Here is an 18,405-nt window from a genome sequence, read left to right as displayed (position 1 = left end):
CCATGACCTCCAAAGCCGTGTCAGTTTTCCAGAACTCTTATACCACTCTGACCTACATACCTCACCCTGCAGCACTGCAATTAGACTGATCTCCACGCAATCCAGCCGGGCTGATTAGACCAATTCCACGAGCCCCAGAAAAATGCTGTTTCTTTTAAGGAACAAATCATTGTAGGATTGCTCCCTGGCTAGCGGTGGCTACTGAGAAAAAATGGCTTTGAGCATTATTAGGTGGACAATTTAAAACCAATTAATACGTGTTCTGTGTAGGGCACGTTACCTCAGCAGGATGTGGGATGGAACAGAAGAACCAACCAATCCTGTAACCCTGGGTAAGGATTGTAACCAACCCAATGGTGCTGCAGAGGGCACGCTCCTCCCAGGCCACCACAAATCACATCTCCATCATTAATTCCCTGCAGCCACGTCACTCCCCACCCACACACAGCCCACGTGGTCCCCACGGTCACCATCACTCTTACAGGTGAGCATTGTTTCTCTGCATTTTTACAACTCCATTGGGGTTGGTTAAGCTCATGTAACAATGCAGAACAACACCCATGCTGGGGCCACGCGTGTATTCCATGGCTTGTCTTTAATTCATGTCATTGACACTGAGTTTGCACTCAACTCAGGTCACAGCTCTGGGACAACACCACAGACCCTATCCCAGTGCCAGGACACTGCCCTGTTCAGCCCGGTCCCTGCAGCTGACATTGGGCTGAAAGCTTTTATGCATCCATAGGGCTCCAGCTCCCTGCCCCACGCCCACAGCTCTGGCCAAAAGCCATTCACTGCTGGGAAGAAGTGGGCTGTAAGGGGAACACAGCACATGCACCCATAGCCATTGCATAACCAGCGTTTATGGAGGTGAACAGGTCAGCCCGTTGCTCACAACCACTACACAGAAGTGCCAAACAGGGCCGCAGCAGGGCAGGGGCTGGGCAGCAGTGACAGTGCAGGGGGAGCAGGACATGGGCACTGTCCAGGGGTGCAGAGCCCCCAGGGGGACTGGGCAGGGGATAGGAGCAGCTCCCACCAGGGCATGGCCCCATAGGAGGATGCTGGGATGGTGTGGGGCAGAAGGTCTGCATTGCAAAGCCTGAGGGATTCAGCAGCCTCTTCCAGCACCCTCCAAAACCTGCACCTGGGGGGATGACATCAAAAAGCACCCACTGAGCCCATCCCGAGCCCCTGGGAGCCAGGGAAAGGCAGCACCCAAGCCCAGAGGTGTGGCAGTTGCTGGGGCACAGGGGAAGGGCACAACCTGTGCCACCCTTCCCATGGTCCTGCCTACAAACCAGGTCCCTGCCTGCACGCTGCCATGTCCCATCCCCAGCTCGTGTGGCCCTGGCTGCTCCTTGTGCCTCTCAGTGCTGGCATTGAAGGGGAGAAGTGCAGGCAGAGGGAACAGCAGCAGGGCTCAGCAGCAGAAGCCAGGATGAGGCTGGGATGGGCATGCTGCCTGTCTCCATCCTCCATCCATGCAAGGCGGTGGGGATGAGCTGGAAAAAGGGAATTTGCTGCATGGCATCTGGGTGGGCGCAGGGTGGGGATGAGGCTCCCTCTGAGCATGGCAGGCACTGGGGCTGGGGGCAGAGTGCTGCTCTCCAGTGCTGAGAAGGAGGGGGCCAGCCCCACCATGCTCTGCAAGGAGAAGTGAGCAGCACCCCTGGACAGAGCCCTGCACCCGGGCAGCCCTCGCCACACAGGGGTCAGGCAGAGCAGAGGGGTCCAGAAGGTGGGTGGGCACTGCCAGAGCCACACAGCCCCCTCCCATGGGCATCATCTCTTGACCTCAGTGGTGTCGGTGTCTGGCAGCCCGGCGGCAGGCTGAGGGCTGGGCTGCACTGCCTGCACCGTCTCCTCCAGGCTGCCACTGGGGAACACCACGTAGCGGGCACTGACACATTGTGGTCGTGGCTCCCGTAGGTTCTCCTTGCTGTGCCAGATGCCGTAGCCAAAGTAGACGAGCAGGCCTGGAGTGAGGGAGAGGGAGGTCAGCACGTCCACCCAGCAGCACAGCCCTGGCACAGAGGTCCTGGCTCAGCCTTGCCATCAGGTCCCAGGACCTGCAGCAGGTGCTTTCCTCTTGCCAGGAGAAATGGTTTCTGGGTACCGGGAGCACTTACCAAGGATGAGCCAAATGGCAAAGCGGAGCCACGTCATGTAGCTGAGCTTCAGCATGAGATAGATGTTGAGGACAATGCTCAGTGCTGGGGACAGGGGAACCAGGGGGATCTGCAAGAGATGGAGCCAGTGGTGAGGGATTGCCAGCTGTGCCACAGGACTGCATCCCACCCAACCACACCTGCAACCCAGGTGATGCTGCTGACACCAATACCCTATGCCAATCATAGAATCACAGTGTAATTAGGTTGGGAGAAACCTTGCAGCCTCCCCAGCCCCAAACCCTGCCCTGGGCTGGTTGCCCCCACCCGCTCAGGCTGCCCAGGGCCCCATCCATGGCCTGGAGCACTGCTGGGGATGGGGTACCCACAGTTCTCTGGGCAGCCTGGGCCAGAGTCTCAATACCCTCAGAATAAAGAATTTGCCCCTAACAACTTCCCCCTAACATCAGCATGGGACCCACCTGGAAGGTCTGGGTGCTGCGCTGCTGCTCATGTGCCCAGATGAGGAGGAGGCTGAGCACAAAGCCCAGGCTGAAGAGGACGAGCAGCAGGGAGTAGCTCCAGGTGGGCAGGTGGAGGTGGGTGTTGCCAAACACCAAGATGGAGCAAAGGCAGACAGCAGACACCATCAGGGTCACCACAGCCACCGTGACCACCTCGCCCGGGTAGAAGTCACTGAGAAACTCCAGGTAGGGCTCGAAGGCTGCCTTCAGCTGCCCTGGCTCACGATGCTCCTTGCTCTTGTCACTCCCCACCAGCTGCAGCTTGTCAGAGAAGGACTCGTACTCCTTCAGCTCGGGGGCAGCGATGCCCTCACGTTGCTCAGGGTTGGGCTGGCTGCCGGCCGGCTGCGCGGGGCCATCCGCCTTCTGCTGCTGGAAGCGCAGCACGATGATGCTGGCGGCCACGAAGGTGTAGGCCAGCAGCGTGCCGATGGACAGGAACTGCACCAGAGCCTCCAAGTCAAAGACAAGGGCCAACAGGGCCATGAGCAGCCCAAAGACCACGATGCCGATGACGGGCACCTGTGTGCGCGGGTGCACCCGGGAGAACACCTGGAAGAAGAGCCCGTCCTCGGCCATGGCGTAGACAATGCGTGGCAGGGAGAAGAGGTTGCTCAGCAGGACCGTGTTCATTGCTGAGGGGTGGGCAGAGAAAAGGACCCCACGTGAGAGTGGGCCCCAACCAAACCAGCACCCGACCCCGCGCTCTCCCACCTCCTCCCACAAACCCACACTCACCGCAGATGGAGCCAGCAGCCACCAGGAATCCTGCCCAGGAATAGCCCCTCCTGTAGAAAGCGTCAGCCAGGGCAGAGTCGGGATCCAGCGTGTGCCAGGGCACCATCAGTGTCAGCACCATGGACACGAGGATGTAGGCACCGGTGGCCAACCCCAAGGAGAACGCAATGGCCCTGGGGACGGCCTTCTGCGGGTTCCTGGCTTCTTCGCTGGAGGCTGCGATGACATCGAAGCCCACAAAGGCGTAGAAGCAGGTGGCCGTGCCAGCCATGATGCCCGACAGCCCATAGGGGGCAAAGCCTCCTTCCTGGGCACTCCAGTTCTTGGGCTGCGCAAGAACGAAGCCCATGATGAGAATGAAGAGGATGACGCCCATGCTGACAGCCGAGAAGACGTGGTTGAGCCAGGAGGACACTTTGGCCCCAAAGGAGATGAAGGCGGTGGCCACCAGCAAGATGGCAGCTGCCAGGAAGTCAGGGTAGTGGGCCAGGAAGGGCACCTGCCAGATGCCAACGTGGGTCTCGGTGAAGTTCTTAATTTTGTGGTTGAAAATGGAATCCAGGTAACCGCTCCAGGCCCTGGCCACCGCTGCGCCCCCAATCATGTACTCCAACAACACGTTCCAGCCGATGAGAAAAGCCCAAATCTCACCCACGGACACGTAGGTGAACATGTAGGCAGAGCCCGTCTTGGGCACCCGGGCCCCAAATTCAGCATAGCAGAGAGCAGCCAGGAGGGAGGCGAAGCCAGCAATGATGAAGGAGACGATGACAGCGGGGCCGGCGATCTCCTTGGCCACGGTGCCCGTGAGGACATAAAGCCCAGAGCCCACCATGCCCCCGATGCCCAGCAGCGTCAAGTCGATGGTGGAAAGGCACCTGTTGAAGGATGTCTCCATCATGTCGGCTTCCAAGGTCTTCACTCTGTTGAGTTTCTGGCAGAAGCGGGTCAGGTCCGTGGAGCGGGGCAGCCATCTCGCCATCCTGCAGGTGCCCTGCTGGGAGAACCTGGTGGGAAGCAAGAAGGCATGAAGAGCAGCAGATTGGGAATGCTCTGGTTCCATTCTGCTGCGTGACCCACTGGGACCAGAGAAATGGTGGTGGAATCACCGTCCCTGGGTGTGTTCAAGAACCATGGGGATGTGGCACTGAGGGATGTGGGCAGAGGGCATGGCAGGGAGGATTAGAGATCTGAGAGGTCTTTTCCAACCTTAATGATTCCATGACTGAACACCCCTGTGCTTCTCCTCCACTGCCTAAATCCCGTCTCTTTGCAGAGCTTAGGAAAGCTGGGCACAAGGAGGGGAAGTCACACATTTCCTTGGGTTCAGACCTGCTGAGCACGGACATCCCCTGCTCTGTAGTGTGCACTGGGGTCAGCGCTGCAGTGTGCTGCTTTAGGCACTGTGCAGCAAGCCATGCCTGGAAAACAGGTGGAGGGGAACCGCAGCACCCCCAGTACAGCATTTCCCCATCCTTCCCTTTTTGAAAGATCACTGTTAGAACACAAACCAACCCACTCCGGGCACAGCAGACCGCGCTGCTGCCCGGCACCTTATCCATCACCTCCCTGCCCAGAGGAAGCCCCGGTGTTCGGAGAGCCCACCAAGGGACCACGCAGGGTCTGCGCCGGCCGCTTCCCCGGGGTCAAATCACGGAACCACCAGGACGCAACGCTCTCCATCTGCAGCTCGGGGGCTGCTCCCTGTTCCCCAAACCCTGCTCAAGACGGCTCACGAGCAGCTCCCCCAAACCTCCGACCTACAGCCGGGTTCCTCCCAGCACCGTCCACGGGAACAGAGCCGCGGTGACACGCACGCAGCTCCGCATCCGTCACCGGGATCAGAAGAAGCGGAGCCACCGCCCTTTGTCCGTGCGGGTGTTGATCCAGGGCGGGGGGGGGGGGAGAAACCTCCTGGCTCCGGAAGAAAGGCGAAATCTCACCCCGACATCGAACCCCAAAGCTCCCCCCCCCCCTCCAGCATCGCTCACCTTTGTGCCCCGGCGGCTCCGAGCGCGCGGCCGGGGGGGTCCGCGTGGCTCCGGCCCCGCACCTGCACCGCACCGCCGCCGCCGCCGCCGCCCCGCCCCGGTCCCACCTCCAACACGGCGGTGGGCGGCTGCCACCTGGTGGGTCCGCTGGGGTAGATCTGTGCGAAGCCTGGAGATGGACTCCGAGATCCTCGTGGGTCCCTTTCAGCTGCGGGTTCTGTGATGCTCGCAGCTCAGACGGAGGAGTGCGGTCCCCATCGGGCCTCGCACAGAACCGTTTCTGGGATGAAGGAACCGTGGTTGGATGTGGGTGCACCGGTGGTTTCATAGCAGCAAAACGTTTCTTATTTCCTTCTCTGCTCCTATCTAAATGCATCATTTGATTCCATGATAGCTACTGAGCACTAACGCTGACATTTCTGGGGACCTGGCAGCCACCACCCCAAATACTTCCAGTGTGATGAACAACTCGGAGCCTGTCCTTCAACATTCAGTGCTTCCATGTACATAAACTCACCTTCACCCACCCCAAATCCATGTCCTCCCTTGGAGGGGCCCACACTGGTCAGCCCAGCAAAGCACAGGAGAAAGCAGCAGGAAATTCACCTTGTTTCTTCCTACTATTGCTCACTGCTCCTCCTCCAGCGTGTGTGCCTTTGCTCACCTTCTACCAGCCCATGGTAACTGGATCCTATTGTGCATTGTTTCTCCATGCTGCTGCTGGCAGCACTGAGGCTTTGGCAGTGGCTGAAGCCACCTGAGATGCCATCAGGCACACAGCAGGTCCCCAGCCAAGCGTTCCTATGGCACCCAAGAGCTGCAGGGCTGCACAGAAGCAGAGCCAGCAGCAATCCAGCCATCTGCTGCTGCATTTCCAGCTGGGGCAGATCCTCTGGGTCACTCTCATAAGATCCAACACCATTGCAGGAGAAGGGCTGCAGCCAGTCCCTTGGGAAGGGTCACTGATCACGAGCTACACCAGGAGCTTTATTCTCTTAAAATAATCTTTCCAACAACTGAACCACATCTGAGAATGCCGTGAGTTGCTCAGAAAGCTTCAAAGAAAAAGAAAAAAAAAGAAAAAAAAAAGAAAGAAACCCTATGACCTGAGGCAGGCTGCAGGCATGGAAAATTTCAGCAGGGATTGTTTGCCTGGCAGAGCCGTGTGCAACTGAAACCAGATGGTGGGAGCAGGAAGCTCTGTTGTCATGGTGTTGCTGGAGCAGCCTGCTGCAGATGCCACAGCCTTGGAGAAAGCTAGGGTGGGTGACAGAGCCCTGCACATGCCATGTGTTGGGGGCTCTGCTCTGCTTAACACTGGGCTGTGAAGCTGTGCAGTGATGCTAAGGGGCTGCATTTGCTGCCTGCAGGTGCTCCAAGCTCCTCCAGCTACACTGCAGGCTCTGCTGCTGTCTGGGAGCATCAGCTCCAGCCTCTTTGCTTTTCACAGTGTTGCAGAAATTCAGCTCCAGTGTGTTCCTATCTATAGCAGAGCCAGCTCTCCCTACCAAAAGGCCACCCACAAACTCTGCCAGCACCTTTGCAGTTTCCTTATTTGAGTTGGTGACAGCCCCAGTTTGCTGAAAACCTCTCTGGCTTCAGCCATCTGCTTTTGTAAGGACATAAAGGCTTACAGCACCTTGAATAAGGGGCAGTACCCCATTTCCTAGCTTCAGTAATTAACTGCATACTGAATCTTCTAATATTGCCTTCTGCTGTGAACAGAGGCTGTTGTAGTAATAGCAGAGGATGCAGGCAAGAACAAACAGCAGCACAGAGGAGAAACCTCCCAAACACAATCCTTGGCTGTAGAACTGCTGGAGAACCTTTAAGCAGTGATCTGTGTGTCATCAAAGCCCTTCAACACAGGATGCTAGAAGTCCTTGATCCATTTCCAGCAGCTGCTCTGACTTGAAAAGCCACTCATCCATGAAAATAACTGCTTTCTGATGCTGCCTCGCACCATCCTATCTCCTGTGAGTAGCCAACACTGTGCATCAGCTGGCACATTTCTTGCACACACAAAGCCCTGATTGCACACAAGTGCTCCTGTTCCTCCTGTGCACCAAGTCCTGGGGGTCGCAGGGTTCACCAGCTCATCCCTGAGAGTTCTCAGCACCACTCCAGCTCCCCAGCTTCAATGCAGCACAGACCCAGAGCAGGGATAGAAAACCCATACGTGTGACCATTGACCTTCAGAAAACTGCAGCCCCAGAGGGCTGTGCAGAATATTTCCATCCATTTGGAACTGTTTTAGAGTAACAAAGCAAAAGCTCCCATGTCTTTTTGGCTACCTGAGTCAGATGAAAGCACCACTGACATCATGCCATAGTTCAGTACAGAATTTTAATAGAACTCAGAGGAGAATTCCACGTTATCCACCTCAATGTCTCTCTGTGAAGTGTCTGCCTGTTATTTCTGCCTCAGCACACACAAACACATCTTGCTGTAGATACAACTTCAACTTTCTTTTTTTCCCCACCTGCCAACCATCTGCACACTGAGGCTGCAAAGGAAATCAACCACACTTTGCTTCCCTGCCTGTTAGGACAGTTACTCACCTCTCCCATCCCTTCCTCGCTTTTGGAAGAGCAGATCATAATTTAGAGATGACACTGCTCACTGCAGGCTGGATGTGGCAGATTAATACTCTGTCAGCCCTTGTCTTAGCAACTCAGTGCAACACAGCAGGAAGGGCAACTTGCTTCTTGCTTCACTGAGTAGAAGGGCAGCCTGGAGCTCTTCAGCTATCCCCTCTGCTCTGGAGGTCTATCTCTAAAGGTAACCTAAGGGTTACAGCTATTCTGCAGTTGCAGGCCAGTAGCCTCTTTCTAAAATAACATAAAGCAAATGCATTAAGTCTATTATTTAGAGGGAAGTCAGAAGAAAACTCCTTCCTGTTCAGGGAAAAGCCTTCTCCGACTCAGATTCCTTCTGCTGCAACTTCCGAATCAATTCCAGTAAGTTCATCTGTAAAGTCAGCTCCTGGAAAGGAAGAAAGACATTAATGCAAGGGTAAGAAGATCCCATTCCCTTCTGCAGAAAGGACTCATTTGTACCATGGTACCATTCAGTGCCTGATCCTTTTCCAGGAGAAGATTCTCCAAAGGTCATCAACACCAACATCACTGCTGTGATGCTGCATACAATTCCCTCCTGCATTCTCCAAAACACCCAATTTTCCACGGCTGTCACTTAGTTGACATCACCACCTCCTATAACCACCAACAGCAGCTTATGGCTCCCTTATACTCCTCTTGCCATCTGCTTGTTCTTCACTCGTGTTTAGCTCACAAACCATGCAGCACAGACTGCACTTCCCCTGCACATGGTGCAACTTTCAGTTTCTGCTCTGAGTCAGGCTTGTAGACATTACATCATGGGAATAAAAATCTATTTTTGTAAAAAAAAAAAAAAAAAGTATATCAACTGCATAAACAGACAGTTTACATAACAGACTGAGGAAAACACATCTACTGACAGGAAATGCATGAAGAACAACAGACACCAGCAGTGATTTCTCGTACTGGAAGTCAAGGGTTACCAGCTATCATGAAGGCAAACAAATGAGAAATAGCAAATAGGAACCCTGTTAAGAGATATTACTTACAGAAATAACATAACAGGTAGAAGCAAGGGAGGGGGAGGACAAAGAAATGATTTCAGTATACAGATGAGTAATAGCAACACAGGAAAAAAAAGGACTTTCTTAAAGGTACAGAAGCAGAAATTGTGTGGTTTCAGAAAACGGCTGTTTAACTGAGCTTAAGCCAAATTTTCTCTCTAATGCATCCTTATCAAAATTAAATTTAATCAGCTGGAAATGCAGTGAAAAAAAATCACCTGTTTCTGTATTCACTGCAAGCTTCCGTGGCATCACAAGGAAATTTTGGAAGCTGCAGTTTTCCATTCCTGTGGTGGACAGCAGAAAGGAAGCCTCGGTGGCTGCTCTCAGGCTTTAAGAGCCCTGTCTGATGCACTTCTGCTGCTCTGCTACAAACCTGATCTGCTGAGAGCACAGCACCCATCAGCTGATGGGGCAAAGGAGCAGTCATTCTTTCCAAGCCAGAATTCAGAATTCATTAAGAACAGACTAAAACCAAAAAAAGTCGTTGGCACAAGAGCACTGCCAGCTCTTACCATCACTGCTAACACACTGACCTGGGGGTTGGTGGTGATGTAGAAGCCAGACACCCCAGCCTTCTCCAGGGTGCTCTGCTGGTCGATCACTTTTTGGTCCAGTTCCAAGACGATTTTCTCATCCATCATTCGTTGCTCCTCTCGAATTCGTTGCTCCACAGCCTGAGAAGATAATATTCAGCAGATGGGTGGAATGTTTACCTTCATCCTGTATTTTTTTCTCCTCTCAACATCTTTTACTGAAACCAAAGAACTACTACACCCTTAAAGCACACCAATTCTGATGACTTTGCCTCTTCCAAGGACAGCAGAGGGCAGCAAGCACAGCCTCAGATCTTACCTTGGGTGCTTGCCATGCCTTACAGTGAGCTACCTCTCACTACAAAGCACAGGGAAACAGCTGGGACTAGCCTGCTGAAGTGCATTTTGAAGCCAGGAAAGAGACCATGAGCAGCAGACTGCAATCTGAATGACTTTTCCTGAGCAGCAGCAGCAGGCTGTAGCCAAGTACTTCAGCAGTACATGCACTAAGAAGTCAGTAGCCCAAAAGTCACACATCCCTCACAGCACTGCTGAAACTGTAGGAAGACTTGGAGGAGTGATACAGATCAGTAAAAGGCACCAAAGCCAGCTCAGATGCTTGCATGTTGTCTGAGCACAGCACTGCAGCAGTACATCAGACCCAGCTCCTATTGATTCATGAGGAGCCAAACTCCTCCGCTCCCAACTTTGCAACAGGAAGCACAGCTTAGTTTTTTTTTGTTGTTGACAACGGCAAGCAGAAGCGTTGCTTGGAACTACAGCCTGCTGGGGCTCTGCTTCTGCCAAACTGAGAATGTTATCAAGTGAGGACCTGCCAAAACAGCCCTATCAGAAGCACACAGGCCCTCCTGCTCTGCCTTAGCAGAAAACCACATCACTTCAACAGAACAAATGGAACAACAGAAGCAAGGACTCAATGCCTAAGCGCAGGAAGGCAGAGCTGGAACTCACTTTGCCACAGACACAGTGGTGTGTAAATCACCCTCTCCACCTGGAACATGGAGATCAGTTGCTAATTCAAAGGCACACAAGAAATCAGGTGCTGTGGGCAGCTCTAAGAACACTACCACGTTCTGCTAGCTGCAGGAAGGGGCATGGGTAGGCAGCAGGATCTTGCTGGGTGATAGTGAACAACAGTCGTCCTTCTCAAGCCACTAGGAAAATCAGGAGACACAAAATCTGACCTAAATACAAAGCTCCTTCTCTGCTAACAGCTAACTGACAAGTTAAACACTTTACCCACGCCATGCTGCCTCTCTGTAACGTTATAAACCAAGGCAGGCATTCAGCTGGAAATATTCAAAGTAATAATAATCCTTACTGCACAGAAAGAGAGGAGTCACTGGACTTCTTAAATTGATGGCTGTGGTTTAAAAGACCTGGACAAATCCATGTGAAAAGGGAACTGAAAGCTTGTGCTCAGTTGGAAGCTCAGTGGAAAAGCCAGAAAGTGAAAGATGGAGGATTTGGGCCTGAGCAGCCTGCACAAAAACTGAGCTTTGTCTACAGAGTGAATGCATCAGCAACTGTCTGCAAAAGGCCTGACCTAAATGAGCAATTCTTACTTCCAAGGAGAAGGAGCTGCCTCATGTAACCATTTTTGGATATACTGCAGACACTGTGCTGAAGGAGTGACTTTCCCATCCTCGGGTTTAGTTATCTGTGTGCCATTTAGAGCCAGGCACCCAATTCTGAGACACAGAAAGGCACCAAAGACTCTGAGAAAACTAAGGCTTAAACACAAGCCTTGCTTCAGCTCAGGTGGTTGGTGAGTTGCTATGCTAGGCCAATTGTTTTTTTTTTTATTTTTAAGGTTATAGATACCATTAGGAAGCTGGACATCCCCAAACCATATCTTGTATTATCCCTCCTGTGAGACTGATCCCATAGGAACCCAAAGGAGCTGGTCCTTGAACCACAGAGCAGCTCTGATTAGACACATCCCATCACTAAGATGATGGATCTCTTCCCAAAGCGAAATGAAACAACAGAAATACCAGAACATAGAAAAGGGAAGAAGTAACTTCAGTAACTTCCTCCTGACAGAGGAATAAAGAACACAGGAAGGAATTGGGAAGGTAAAAGGAAGCGGGGAGAAGTCGTACAGGATACAACACAGAGAGAAAAACCACACGTGTGGGTACGTTTGTCATCTAGTGTGAATAAAGTCTGCTGGATGAATGCAATATTGGAAATGCTTTGTAACACAGCACGGATTATTACTTACTGTTATGATGTATTTACACATGACACAGAGAGGGATGCAGGCCCGGCCTGACTTCAGCCACCTCAATAGAAAATGAGGGAAGTGGAAACAAAAGGGCTCTCACAGGGTGGTTATTATGGGTAAAGGTCAGGAGAAAGCCAACATTTAAACAGTTACAGGTTTGCCTGATGTGGAGTAAAGTAGTTTCACACATACATTTAAATTACATGGATTAAGATAACCAGCTACTTGTAATTTCCCTTGGTTTAAAAACTGTCTTTATCTTATCACTAAGATGTAGATAAGAGGATGTTCAGACCTTTGGGACTCAATGTCCCACTCACGCTGAAGCTCTTTCCCAGAAATGCTTTGGGAAACACTAAGAATCAATCTGTGCTTTTAGATACTTTAGGTTATTTCTTCCTTATCAGCGTAACTGAGTACATCACGACTTTGGCTTTCACCCTTTGGAGTTCACAGGGGTTGTGACATCCCTCAAACCACACCAGCTCCAGTGCTGGGATAACCAGCATTTCCTTATAGCAAAATGGCTGCAAATTCCTGTGCTCGTGTGAAGGGCAGTGAGGGTGGCTGTGCTCTCCTGCTCCATCTTACCTCCATCTCCCGCTGCTGGGCGGCGCGGAGCAGCGGCAGGTTGTGCGGCCTGCAGCACTGCTGGGCCTCCTTGTGCCGGTGGAAGAGCTCCTGCTTCAGCCCTATGCCCAAGGATGGGGACGGCATCAGGACAACACCGCCACCTCCTCCCATCCCTGCCCCCACACCTCCCCATTGCCTCCTTGCAGTGACTCCCACTGCACCTCTCCCACCTGCAACCCACCACCACCCCCCCAGGTTCCCCCCACCCCAAATCCCTTTCCCTGCTGACCGCGGTGTTCGCTATGCAGCTTGAGGCGCTGGCTGTAGAGGTTCTTCTCAGTGAGGTGCTGGATCTCCAGCAGCCCCTGCACGATCTCAAACACCGTCCCATCCAGCAGCGCCAGCGCCAGGTCGCTCAGCGTCGTGTAGGACAAGCGCTGCTGGCAGGAGCTGCAGGGACACAGCGGGGTCGGGGTTAGGGTTGGGTTCAGAGCTACAGCTTGGAATTAGGGGTTGGAGTTGAGGTTAGGGTTGGGGTTTGGAATTGGGGTTCAGAATTGAAGTCAAGAGTTTAAGTTGGAGCTGGCGTTCAGAGTTGGGATTGGACTCGTGCTGGGGCTTGGAATTGGGCTCAGTGTTTGGAGTTGGGGTTGGATTAGGAGTGGAGTTTGGAATTGGGGTCAGCATTCTTGGAGTTGGGGTTCAGAGTTGGGGTCAGGGTTTGGAGTTAGGGTTGGAGATCAGAATTGGGGTTTGGGCCAACGTACAGAGTCAGGGTTGGGATTAGGATTGGGAATTGGGGTTCAGAGTTGGGGTTGGTGTTCAGAATCGGGGTTTGGAACTGAGTTCAGGAACTGGGGTTCAAGGTCAGGATTTAGAGTTAGGGTTGGGGTTCAGAATTGGGGTTTGGATGAAGGTTTGGAACTGGTTCAGTGTCCAGAGTTGGGGCTGAGATTAAGATTGGGATTCAGAGTTGGGATTGGAGTTCAGAATTGGAGTTTGGATCAAGGTTTGGAATTGGGGTTCAGAGTTGTGGTTGGGATTAAGATTTGAGTTCAGAGTTGGGGTTTGGAACTGAGGTCAGGAACTGGGCTACAGGGTCAGGGTTTGGAGTTAGGGTCAAAGTCTGGAGTTGGGATTTAGAGTTGGGGCTGGGATCAGGATTGGGAATTGGGGTTCAGAGTTGGGGTTTGGAACTGAGGTCAGGATTGAGGTTCAGGGGCAGGGCATGGAGTTAGGGCTGGAGCTCAGAATTGGGGTTTGGGTCAAGGTTTGGGATTAGGATTGGGGCTCAGATTTGGGGTTTGAAACCAAGGTCAGGAACTGGAGCATAGGGCCAGGGTATGGAATTTGGGTTGGAGTACAGAACTGGGGTTTGGGTCAGGGTTTGGAGTTGGGGTTTGAAACCGAGGTCAAGGTTCAGAATCGGGGTTCAGAGCTGGGATTGGACTTCAGAGCTGGAGTCAAGGTTAGCATTTGAGGTTGGGGCCAGGGTTTGGAGTCAGGGCTCAGAAACGGAACCGGTTTCAAAGCCAGGTTCAGGGTTGGGGCCCAGGCTTTGAGTCGCAGTTCGGATTCAGAGCCGACAGACACCACCCCGCTCCCCTCCACCCCTCTCACCTGGGCAGCGCTTTCACCAGCTCCTGCAGCTCTGACAGCAGCCGGTAGTGCCGCTCCTGCTGCCGGGACAGCTCCGCCGTCGCCACTTCGTACCCAGAACCACCGAACCGTTCCATCCTACCGGGCCCAACACACCGTCCGGACCCGGCGCAGGCGCAGGCGGCGGTGCGGGCGGAGCCTCCCCGGGTTGCGGGGCCGGGCGGGGGGCGGTGCGGGCTGTAGGGGCGGTGCGGGCTGTAGGGGCGGTGCGGGGTGTAAGGGGCGGTGCGGGGTGTAAGGGGCGGTGCGGCCCCGGGCTGTGCCTGAGCGTTGGAACAGCGTTGAGCAGGGATTGTTGGGTCATCGCATCTCTGTGCGGTGGGATTGGGAATCGTCCCGGTGGGGGAGGAGAGATCAGTCCGAAGTGTAGGGAAACGCTGCTTGCAGATCTTTCTTTTATCATTCTTTCAGGCACGTGGAGTGTATTAAGTTCATTTCGACTTCAAATGCTGGGTTGGAATGATAATGTTTGCCCCTTCCCTTCCCTTCCCTTCCCTTCCCTTCCCTTCCCTTCCCTTCCCTTCCCTTCCCTTCCCTTCCCTTCCCTTCCCTTCCCTTCCCTTCCCTTCCCTTCCCTTCCCTTCCCTTCCCTTCCCTTCCCTTCCCTTCCCTTCCCTTCCCTTCCCTTCCCTTCCCTTCCCTTCCCTTCCCTTCCCTTCCCTTCCCTTCCCTTCCCTTCCCTTCCCTTCCCTTCCCTTCCCTTCCCTTCCCTTCCCTTCCCTTCCCTTCCCTTCCCTTCCCTTCCCTTCCCTTCCCTTCCCTTCCCTTCCCTTCCCTTCCCTTCCCTTCCCTTCCCTTCCCTTCCCTTCCCTCCTTTATTTTTTGGTGAGCAGGCAATGAGATCAATATTTAAGACGTTCCTCACAAGGCTGAGTTTCAAACGAATTCCAGCCATCCACGTGGAGGGATTCCTGCCTTGAGTTGGCAAAATGAATGATGCACCGAAATGCATTTGAAAGCTTAAGGAGTGATTCTTAACACGACTTCAGAGCTCGCAAGAACTGCACTGTGCGCCCAATGGGAGCTGAAGTGTCCCATTAGAGGACCACAGAATGGCCTGGGTTGAAAAGGACCACAGTGATCATCTGGTTCCAACCCCCTGCTGTGTGCAGGTCGCCAGTCTCCAGACCAGGCTGCCCAGAGCCACATCCAGCCTGGCCTTGAATACCTGCAGGGATGGGGCATCCACAGCCTCCTTGGGCAAAGAAGAACACAGAAGATTCCCAGGGAAAACAGGGCATCCCTGCAGTGTCCCTCAATATCAGTCACCCCTTTGGGTTTTGCTTGGCTGCTTCCTTTTTCCAAAGAGGGTGATCCCCAAATCCCAGGCTTTGGGTGGGATGATGATGGATCCCTCTCACTCTCGCCATGTATTTTTAACAGGCGAATCCACCTACATTTTCCTAACCCCGTTCTCAGGAGCTGCCAAAGCGTTTTTGCTGAGCAGCAGCTGCCAAAGGCAGAGCCGTGGAGCAGAGCCTGGCTGCTTACAGCTGAGGTTGTAGGGGATGGAAAACACGGGCTTTTAATTTAAAGGTATTAGTCGTGGTGCTCAGCTCTGGCTGGGGCAGTGCAGAGTACCAGCGTGCTGCTGTACAATGGCTTCACCCCCCCCAGGACCTCCCTCCCCATCCTCTGCCACAAAGATTTGCTGAGAGCTGTGGCTAAATGTGTGCGTTTGGGTGCTGTTTGCAGTCCTTACCTGTGGGCTGGCTCCTGTGCTCCCTGCTGGGTGACTGCTGCTACGTGCTGGGGACATCACTGATGTGCCGTGCACTGCTCCAGCTGTCTTGGAAAAGGCCACAGCCACAATGGCAAGCCCTGGTGTCCTCGTGCCATCATAAACAGCCAGGCAGAGCAGGGCTCCCACTGTGCAGTGGCTCATCTTGCAGTTTTTAAATCAGCTTCTTCATGGGATGAGAAACAGCTTTGGATGTTTTGGTTTTCGCCCTTCCCCCCTGCCTCACCTGCATCCCAACCAGGCGGCATTTTGCTGCCCCAGGGCCCTGTTTTGGTGTAGCTGTGGCCATATAATCTGCAAATGCTCCAGCACTTTTGGATGAGCAGGGATGGGAGCCAGGACCCCACTCAGTACCAGCACAGGACCGAGTGCCCTGACGTGGTGCTGTGGTACCATGTGGCCCCAGTTCTGCTGAGCACAGCCCTGCCTTGTTCCTGTCCCAGTCACGTTCCTGTTGTTGTGGCACAGAGCAGCCCTTGCCTTGATCTCTCCAGCCCGTAACCCTTCTCAGGCAGTTTGCAGGCTCTGTGCTTTCTGCTCCCAATCTGTTTCTAGTGGGAGCATAACCCCATTGGTGGCATGAGGGTCTGCAGATCTGATGCTGCTCGTGCCTTTGTGCCCCTACCCCAAGTGAAGGAGCAGCGTGCGGGAAGGACCTGCGCCCCAGGGCCCCAGCTCTGTTCTGCTCTGCTGTGAACATTCCTCTCCCTTCCTTTGTGCTGCAGGAAATATGTGCTTCCTTCGTTCCCAACACTGCTCCCCCCTCAATCGCTACCAGATGTGGGTCCCATGCGCTTCTCATTAGTTTGGCAGGCTCAGGGTGCTGCCTCCTCCCGGCTCGAGGGCTGAGCTTTGGAAAGGCTGAGCTGCTTGTGGGAACCAGCAGGGATATTTGAGCCGGTGTGCACGCCATGAGGCAGCGGGCTTGGGGTGCATAGGGCCAGCACTGCCTTTGTGCAAGAGCTGGGAAGTGACGGGGCATTGGGGCAGCACTGGGGAAAGGCAGCTAGGGGCATTGATTCAGAGCTGGGGGTTGGAGCTGCCTGAGTGCCATAGGGGATGGGGACAGGGGCACGTTGATGACCTGAGGCAGTGTGGGCTCTTGCTGGGGTGGCAGCAGGGAGATGGCATCAGCAGCAGTGCCACAAGCAGCACATGGATTGCCATTTCCAGGGGGTTTAGGGGTTCATCTCATGCTGCATCATCATCTCTTCACAGAGCCTGGAGGGCATCGTGGTGGCTGGATTGAGAGGCTTCAGATCCCAGAGTGATGCGGTCACAGGTGCCCACTGCTCCCTGCACACCTGAGGAAGGGAGCCTGGTTCTTACCTTCCCTTGGAGGTTGTGTTTGGCCAGTCAGAAATGCTGAGATCCTGATTCAAACAGAGAGCAGTGTGTGCACATGCGTGCATTGCGATAGCTCCTTTTTGCAACCAGAGCACATTGCAATTAGGAACAATCCTCCGGAGAAACCCGAGCATAAATCCATCCACAGGAGATGGCTGCCAGAACCCGGTGTCCCTCATGGGGCAGTGGCTGTGTCACCACAGCTCTGAGTCACCATATTGGAGCCAGGAGCTGCTGTGGGTTTCCACTGGGCAGCCAGTTGTGCCAAAAGAGAGCAATGCACCATGGCATAAACAAGCCCAAAGACTTCTTGGTAAAGGATGATGGGAAGTGATGCAGAGCCTGTGGGCATGGGAGGGCCAGGGCTCAGACCAAGAGCCAAAGTGCAGCCTGCCCACAGTCCAGAACCCAGCTTTGGGTTGGGCTGGGGGTTTGGAAGATATGGGGGATTTGTCCACCTATTCCTCTATCCCCATCCTGCACACTGCCAGACGGTGTGCTGGGTGTGTGGTCACCACCCTTGGTACATCTGTAGCCTTGCATCCAACCTCAGCCCCCTGCACACTCATCCCCTGGGTGAGGGGGGACCACGGGAGCCTCACAGCCACCTCCTTGGGTACAGTGGGTTTATCCAAACTTAACGAGCGCTGTGCAGTAAATGTGTTCCCCTGCTATGGCCTCAGGAGCTGAGCATCTGAATGGGAATTTCAGCCTGAGCTGTAGCTAAACTAAGGTCTGGATTTAGGGGCTCCCATGGAAAACACAGGGTCTCTATGGAGGAGCTGGTTGTGACCTGGTGGCTGGAGGGGGTGTTTTGGCCCCTTCATGTCTGCACTGCCCACAGAGCAGATTTGTCAGCAGGGCTGGGTGATGCTGGGGGACACGTTCACACCACCCTATGGACAGCCTGGGTGTGAGCAAGGAGTGAGAGACAGAAGCACATGCACAGGGGCACCAGCTGCAAGGCATGCAAAGGATACAAGGGCTACAGCAGACTGCAAGAGATGTGAAGGATTCAAGGGCTGCAATGGGCACAAAGGATGCAAATGATGTGGTGGGGTGCAAAGAATGCAAGGGAGTGATGCAAGGGATGCAAAAGATGCAATGGGTTGGAAATGTTGCATGGGCTTTAAGGGGCAGAAAGGATGCAAAGGGTGCAGCGGGCTGCAGAGCTTCAAAAGGATGCAGTGGGCTGCAAGGGTTGTAAAAGCTGCAACGAGCAAAAAGAATACAAAGGATACAAGGGGTGCAAAGGATGCAAGGGCTGCAATGGGCACAGGGGGGTGCAATGAATGAAAAGGCTCTGTTG

The 18,405-nt window shown here is 53.9% G+C and overlaps 2 protein-coding genes across 5 annotated transcripts; both read right to left on the bottom strand.

The window, feature by feature from the left end:
• Nucleotides 1-576: 576 nt before the first annotated feature.
• On the bottom strand, nucleotides 577-6,380 carry SLC7A4 (solute carrier family 7 member 4). Of its 2 annotated transcripts, none has more exons than XM_031592164.2 (5): nucleotides 5,365-6,380; nucleotides 3,374-4,367; nucleotides 2,594-3,270; nucleotides 2,133-2,241; nucleotides 577-1,979 (listed from the first exon to the last, which is right to left on the bottom strand). In XM_031592164.2, exons 2-5 carry the CDS (start codon nucleotides 4,353-4,355, stop codon nucleotides 1,786-1,788), a joined length of 1,962 nt encoding a protein of 653 aa, XP_031448024.2. In that variant the 5' UTR covers nucleotides 4,356-4,367; nucleotides 5,365-6,380; the 3' UTR covers nucleotides 577-1,785. The 2 variants fall into 2 exon arrangements, with proteins under 2 accessions (XP_031448024.2, XP_031448023.2); XM_031592163.2 differs by having other exon boundaries at nucleotides 3,374-4,380; nucleotides 5,365-6,379.
• A 1,311-nt stretch (nucleotides 6,381-7,691) lies between these two features.
• LOC116228380 (protein DGCR6) lies at nucleotides 7,692-14,190 on the bottom strand. Of its 3 annotated transcripts, XM_090120873.1 has the most exons (6): nucleotides 13,970-14,190; nucleotides 12,639-12,799; nucleotides 12,368-12,468; nucleotides 9,526-9,666; nucleotides 9,366-9,395; nucleotides 9,226-9,276 (listed from the first exon to the last, which is right to left on the bottom strand). In XM_090120873.1, the coding sequence occupies exons 1-6, from the start codon at nucleotides 14,083-14,085 to the stop codon at nucleotides 9,241-9,243; spliced, it is 585 nt and encodes a 194-aa protein (XP_089976999.1). In that variant the 5' UTR covers nucleotides 14,086-14,190; the 3' UTR covers nucleotides 9,226-9,240. The 3 variants fall into 3 exon arrangements, with proteins under 3 accessions (XP_031448028.1, XP_089976998.1, XP_089976999.1); XM_031592168.2 differs by lacking the exons at nucleotides 9,226-9,276; nucleotides 9,366-9,395 and adding an exon at nucleotides 7,692-8,349; XM_090120872.1 differs by having other exon boundaries at nucleotides 8,816-9,395.
• Between the last annotated feature and the right edge of the window lie 4,215 nt (nucleotides 14,191-18,405).

Source organism: Phasianus colchicus, chromosome 18 (assembly GCF_987193195.1).
Source record: "Phasianus colchicus chromosome 18, bPhaCol1.hap1.1, whole genome shotgun sequence".
In the NCBI taxonomy this organism is placed as follows: domain Eukaryota; kingdom Metazoa; phylum Chordata; class Aves; order Galliformes; family Phasianidae; genus Phasianus; species Phasianus colchicus.
Note: the sequence above shows the minus strand (reverse complement) of the source record. Positions and strands in the feature narration are given on the sequence as shown.

Bases quoted from the DNA above. Each gene is read 5' to 3' on its own strand.
- SLC7A4 (XM_031592164.2), bottom strand. From the start codon at position 4,355: ATGGCGAGATGGCTGCCCCGCTCCACGGACCTGACCCGCTTCTGCCAG. The intron at 2,242-2,593 runs GTGGGTCCCATG...CATCTCTTGCAG, and splicing joins GCAGCACCCAGACCTTCCAG to ATCCCCCTGGTTCCCCTGTC. The intron at 1,980-2,132 runs GTAAGTGCTCCC...CCCTCACTCCAG, and splicing joins TGCCATTTGGCTCATCCTTG to GCCTGCTCGTCTACTTTGGC.
- LOC116228380 (XM_090120872.1), bottom strand. From the start codon at position 14,085: ATGGAACGGTTCGGTGGTTCTGGGTACGAAGTGGCGACGGCGGAGCTG. The intron at 12,469-12,638 runs GTCAGCAGGGAA...CCTTGGGCATAG, and splicing joins GCTGCATAGCGAACACCGCG to GGCTGAAGCAGGAGCTCTTC. The intron at 9,396-9,525 runs GTCAGTGTGTTA...TTGCCCCATCAG, and splicing joins ACATCACCACCAACCCCCAG to CTGATGGGTGCTGTGCTCTC.